Genomic DNA, 6,230 nt, shown 5'->3' on the forward strand with positions numbered 1-6,230 from the left:
AACTAATGGTACTTATTTTATGCTTATTAAGTAAAGTGATTTAAATCATAATTAAATCATTTCCAAACCAAATATAGTCTTTTAATTAATTACTATAGATTTGGTTCATAATATTTTAGAAAATAACATTTTGAATCATATACTTTTTATCTTAATATTTTGGATCAACCAAATATAGTCTTTTAATTAATTACTATAGATTTGGTTCATAATATTTTAGAAAATAACATTTTGAATCATATACTTTTTATCTTAATATCTTGAATCATATAACATTATCTACATCATATAAAATTTAGGAGAAAAACATACTAAATAATAACATTGTCTCTTTACAAACTTAATAATATAAAAAATTATTTTATTTTTTGGAGACAATTTTTCTTTTTAGTTTCTATAAAAATATTTTTTTTATGACTATGCTTATTTTGTTGAAATTAAATTTTAATAACTTGGATTTTTCATATTTTTTTTCTTTTACAAAGAATAAAAAATTAAGACTAAAAATATTAAAAATATGAAATTAGTGGTTAATTTTAGCGAGCCCTCAGAAATTATTAGTTCGCATAATAAATGACAAGTCTACAAAAGCCGTCATTTTTTGTAGGATCTTTTTGGTTATTCTTCACACATGGGTTTTAATTTGGTTATTTTTGAAAATTTCTCAATTACAAACATTTTCAATACAAGTTAACTATATCAAGTTGCTTTATTCCGTAAAAAATATATATATATTAAAAAAAAAAAAAAAAAAAAAAAAAAAAAAAAAAAAAAAAAAAAAACAGCATATACAGCATGCAGCTTTAAAGAATCCAGCAAATAACACCACATATGAGAAGACCACAATAAGATCCTCATCGATCCATTAAGACGTCTATTTTACAATAGTATCTACATAAAATCTTCCAACTCCAAACTCTCTGGAATCTCGAACTTGAAAATATTGTTGCAGTAACTTTCTATCTCATCCTCAGTAGTACTGCTGCCATTGATGAACACGGATGATGAATCTAATGGTGTTGGGCTTGAGATGGGTGTTGGAAAAATAGAATCGATGTTAAAACTGTTGTTTTCAGTATTCGATGGCTGAAAACTTGAGCTTTCTGATGCTTGTGAGGTAAATTGATCGCTATAGTTTTGAAGGGCAATAGAGTTATTATCCGTTATGCATGGAGGCATCAACTTTTCTTGACTACTTTGGGAATTCAAGCTGACCAAGTTCCCTGAAAAGTATTGGCCATTATTTACTTGCATGTGGTGTTCTTGATGCCAAAGTTGATTGCTTGGAAGGTTTGAAGGAGTAGAAGTGACATTTGCGATTGGCTCATTTGGCTTTTGATTCACGGGGGATATGTAGTTATTAAGAAACAACTCTTTGTTTTCTTGATTCGATGATGTTGATGCTAAGAGATTGGCAAGCCTTAAGACTTGGGGATTTACAAGGTTTTGGATTTTAAAAAGGTTTGAGAGATTAAAGGAAGCTGAGCTTAGTATGGATGAAAGGTCCAAAAGATCTAAACGAGGACGATGAGTCACTGGATCAATTCCGTTCTTGAGTAGCCTTTTCCGGATGTGGGTGTTCCAGTAGTTCTTGATTTCATTGTCAGTTCTTCCAGGCAAACGAGCTGCAATTGCGGACCACCTATTGGAATAACCAAGTTGATATTCAATTAGAAATTATTGGACCTTAACATAAGTAATTTCTATGCCTAGCTAACTCTAATTATAGATAATTGTAGTTGGTGTTGAGATATGAATACTTGTAATAGACTAATTCAAATTGCACCTTCTTATTAATTTTTTTTTTCATCAAAAACATTTCTTTAGATTGCAAATTGCACAGAAAAATTGCAACTAGCCAATCTTGTTAAAATCCATTATTTTTTTAAATTAAAGATGTTGTGAAGACTTTCACATGCTCTGCAAATTACTGAAAAGATGATTATAAAAATCTTGATCTATGAACTTACTTATTCCCAAGAACACTGTGTAGTTGAATGATGCTCTCTTCTTCTTCAAACGAGAATCTTCCTCTCTTGATATCTGGCCTCAAGTAGTTTGTCCATCGAAGACGACAACTTTTCCCACATCGTTCAAGTCCTATATATTACATATAACCAAAACTCTAATTAAAAAACTCTATATATAACTTAATTAACACAACAAAACACACACACACACACACACCAAAAAAACAAAAAAACCTCACCAGAGTTCTTTGGGAGGGTTCGCCAATTGCCAGGTCCATGTATTTGAATGTATTGTGTGAGTTTGAGGTCCTCTTCTTGTGTCCATGGCCCTTTCTTGAGTCCACTTTTGTCACAACATGGTGATCTGCCCATCTTCTTGCTGTCTTTTAGTTGGGTCCTTGGCGATCTTAAAGAAAGATTGATGTGAAGGCGAAAAGATGAAAGTTTAAGCTTCGGTTTTTGAAAGAAAAAAGTGGAAATTGTAGCTATATATTCTGAAGGGGGGAAGATGACTAGTCCTTCATATATTGATAGGAATTAAATAAGCCACAATTGTTGTGAGGTCATAGGGATTTGACTGTCAAAAGGATTTGGTGCTAGCCTAATTCTACAATCAACCTCGATCTCTCTCTCTCTCCTCACTCTTTTGTTATAAAGAAAACACTGAAAAGTGGAAATGTGTATAGAAGTAACAGATAATGAATTACTAGGAATGCATATAAAAAAGACGAATGACATAAGATTTGTTTGGCTTGCTACCTTTCTTTCATGCGGGTCTTGAAAAATGATAAGTCCGGTAATAATTTTAGGAATGTGGACTTTAACGTTTGACCTTTTTTTAAAGTGAAGGTTAATGGTGGGTAAGGTTGTTGGATGTTCTACCGGTTGTGAGGAAATGTATGTATCGTTTCTTGTTCTTCTATCCTACGCACTTTTATGAATCCATTTCTCTACAAGTGTTTCTATATTTGGTATAAGAAATTCATTTTCATTATTATGGCTTTCATTATGACTATGGCTTTCATTAATGTCTCACTTTATCATATCGTTAATTATGCCACAAAGTATGAAATTAAACTATAAGAATCAAGATTAAATTACCAACATGCCTTTGTTTTAATGGTACAAATTAAATAAGACTTATCTTTAAGCATACATACATAAGTTGTTTTAATAAAACGAATTGACATTAAAAAAAAAAAGGATGGGAAGACATAGCATGAGCGACGAGTTGGAGGCTGAAAAGTCGTACACAATTGCAAAATCAAAATGCACTTTTGGAGCAGTTAAAGAAAACCACTAAAAACTTGGTATATTGTGAAAACTTTTTGGTTTTTTTATATCTGTTATAATACAAGTGTCAGCGTTTTTGGTATATACAAGGTGATAATATGTTTTGGCAAAACCTAATATTTTGACAATTTTTTTTGGTGTGAACCTGGTTAGTATTATTATATGATATTCTATGATGATTTGATAACGAGGTTATGGTAATTATGATTATCATAATACTTTGATGATGAGCTTATAGTGACTATTATTATTATTAGAATAGTTTGCATTTATAGATGGTAAATTATTATTTGGTAAACTTCCATGCCAAATGATGTTAAAGATGTTAAGTTAATCATATGCATTTGTTGCATCTTATGTATAACGTTGGTTCATAGGTATTGAGATGGTTTTTATGCATTGCAAGAGAGCACGACGGTTACCGACGGTCAAATCCATTGGTACTTTGTCAGTATACGGTCAACAATGACAAATTTCCAGCAAAATGATTTTCATTGTAAGAAAAACCGTGGGTAAAGACCGATGTTTTTGTTACGATACTTAGAGCAATCAGTATGGGCCAAATGAGATGTAACGCCGCCTACGTGGCGCTTGGCGACGGCGGCTTAACGGGGGGAACACCGCCCCCCTTGCTCGTTGCAACTCGTCGAGGGTGGATCTCGTTGGCGTCACGACCGGGTGAAACGAATGAATTGTTACCGTTTGAAACCTTTTAATTGCAACGGTTTGAAAAAAAATTAATTATTAAAAAAAAAACAATTTACCTTATAAATACCTACCATTTTATAAAAAATTTCACACACTTTCTCTTCTCATCTCTACATACTTTCAATTATCTTCAAAAAAAATATGGATCATTTCGACTCGTCCGATGATTCAGATGACGATATTTTCTTTAGGATGATGTATCATTATTACACTACCGACCTGCTACAACCAGACTCTGCCCCGCTACTAACAAAACGTGCGATGTTAAATAGAAATTGCGAGGAATGACACGAAGATCTATATCGCGATTACTTTGCGGATAATTGTGTATACGGGGCGAATGACTTCAAAAGAAGATTCCGTTTGAGTAGGGATGTATTCTTACGAATCGCCAACGCATTGGAAATCTGGTATCGTTTGTTTACTATATTTTTATACAAAATAAATAAAAATGTACTACATGTTTCTTTAATTTTACAACATATGCAATATATTTTTAAACCGTAGTTAATTTATGTTTATGTACGAATTTTTTTCAATTTAGATATGATGCAAGAGGTAGACGAGGGTTTACAACGTTGCAGAAATGTGTTGCGGCCATTCGTTTGATGGCTATAGGGGAGTCACCCGACACCATGGACGACTATATGAAAATGTCCGAAAGAACCGCAAGAGAGAGGTTGTATACATTGTCAAAGGGTGTTGTTGAAACTTTTGGAGACGTGTATTTGCGGAAACCTTCGTTGCATGATTTGCAAGAATTGTATGTGGCGTATGAAGAACGTCATGGGTTTCCCGGAATGATCGGAAGCATTGATTGCACACACTGCAAATGGAAAAATTGTCCGGTAGCATGGAAAGGGCAATACGCAAGTGGTCATCACGGATCACCTTCGTTGGTGTTAGAAACTGTCGCTTCTCAAGATTTATGGATTTGGCATGCATTTTTTGGGGTTGCGGGTTCCAACAACGACGTCAACGTTCTTGATCAGTCACCAATATTCGACGATCTTTTGAATGGAAAAGCCTCGCGTTGTATTGCACATTATATCCCAACGGAACCCAGACACGTTTAGTTTCAACCAGGAACAGCAGATTATTTGCATCGCGTTGTTGACATTCAGAACGCAAATAAACACAGACAACTTCGAGAGGACTTGGCGGATTATATCTTCTATGGTAACAATAACGATAACGAATAGCGTTGTATTTTTTTTTTTTTGAATTTGGATGTTATTTCTTTTTTTGTTTTTGGATATTATGTGTAATTTAGTCTTTATGTTAATTTTAATTTTTAAAAAATTTTAATTGTTAGTTATAATTTTTAAACATTATGTTTTATTTATTATTTATATTTAAAAAATATTTGTCTAAATTTTAAAAAAAATCGAAATAAATAAAAAATAAATTATAAAATGGAAAAAAAGTTGATGTCATAACAAGATACAACATGTTGCCCATTTTCTCACTTAGTGTTATAACACCATTGATGATGTGGCATTAAAATGATGTTAAATCTAGTTGCCAACACCTTATGGTTTAAAAAAATTTACACCATTTCGTAAAGTTGAATAGTAACACGAGCCACTCCGTGGAACCTATTAAGTTCTCCCCTAAATATTGTTCCTACATTATATATATATATATATATATATATATATATATATATATATATATATATATATATATATATATATATATATATATATAGGATATAAAAGAAATTTACACCATTTCGTAAAGTTGAATAGTAACACGAGCCACTCCGTGGAACCTATTAGGTTCTCCCCTAAATATTGTTACTACTATATATATATATATATATATATATATATATATATATATCCGGTAAAAAAAAATTTTGGTAGGAAGGTAAGAAGTTTTTTTTCTACATATTTTTTTGACAAACAGAAGAAATGAATCACTAGATGATTCATTTGTAAGATGATTCACAAGAAAAAATTCCAAAAAAAACATCTTTATGATTCATTTTTAAGTAAATTAAGAAAAAATTCGCTTTTGTGACAAATTTAGTGAATAACAACAAAATCATTGTATAAATGAATCATCGAGATTTTTTTTTGATAATTTTTTCTTGTGAATCATCTAATGATTCATTTTGTTTTTTCGCGAATAAAATATGTAGAAAAAAAAACTTCTTACCTTCCTACCAAAAATTTCCTTCTTATTTGATCTTGACTATATATATATATATATATATATATATATATATATATATATATATATATATATATATAT

At 31.2% G+C, this 6,230-nt stretch overlaps 2 protein-coding genes across 2 annotated transcripts; one reads left to right on the top strand and one right to left on the bottom strand.

The window, feature by feature from the left end:
- Positions 1–832: 832 nt before the first annotated feature.
- LOC145092287 (transcription factor MYB41-like) lies at positions 833–2,472 on the bottom strand. Its single transcript, XM_079030215.1, has 3 exons — positions 2,210–2,472; positions 1,971–2,100; positions 833–1,642 (listed from the first exon to the last, which is right to left on the bottom strand). The coding sequence occupies exons 1-3, from the start codon at positions 2,340–2,342 to the stop codon at positions 892–894; spliced, it is 1,014 nt and encodes a 337-aa protein (XP_078886341.1). The 5' UTR covers positions 2,343–2,472; the 3' UTR covers positions 833–891.
- Positions 2,473–3,817: 1,345 nt separating this feature from the next.
- LOC145095268 (uncharacterized) lies at positions 3,818–5,047 on the top strand. The gene is made up of 2 exons (XM_079033179.1): positions 3,818–3,963; positions 4,516–5,047. The coding sequence occupies exons 1-2, from the start codon at positions 3,818–3,820 to the stop codon at positions 5,045–5,047; spliced, it is 678 nt and encodes a 225-aa protein (XP_078889305.1).
- The last annotated feature ends 1,183 nt before the right edge of the window (positions 5,048–6,230 follow it).

This window comes from Lactuca serriola, chromosome 3 (genome assembly GCF_051521515.1).
Source record: "Lactuca serriola cultivar US96UC23 chromosome 3, Lser_US96UC23_V15, whole genome shotgun sequence".
In the NCBI taxonomy this organism is placed as follows: domain Eukaryota; kingdom Viridiplantae; phylum Streptophyta; class Magnoliopsida; order Asterales; family Asteraceae; genus Lactuca; species Lactuca serriola.

Coding starts and splice junctions, on each gene's coding strand:
- LOC145095268 (XM_079033179.1), top strand. CDS start 3,818: ATGGGCCAAATGAGATGTAACGCCGCCTACGTGGCGCTTGGCGACGGC. Junction 3,964..4,515: donor GAAACGAATGAATTGTTACC/GTTTGAAACCTT, acceptor TTTTCAATTTAG/ATATGATGCAAGAGGTAGAC.
- LOC145092287 (XM_079030215.1), bottom strand. CDS start 2,342: ATGGGCAGATCACCATGTTGTGACAAAAGTGGACTCAAGAAAGGGCCA. Junction 2,101..2,209: donor AACCCTCCCAAAGAACTCTG/GTGAGGTTTTTT, acceptor TGTAATATATAG/GACTTGAACGATGTGGGAAA. Junction 1,643..1,970: donor CACAGTGTTCTTGGGAATAA/GTAAGTTCATAG, acceptor TTATTCCAATAG/GTGGTCCGCAATTGCAGCTC.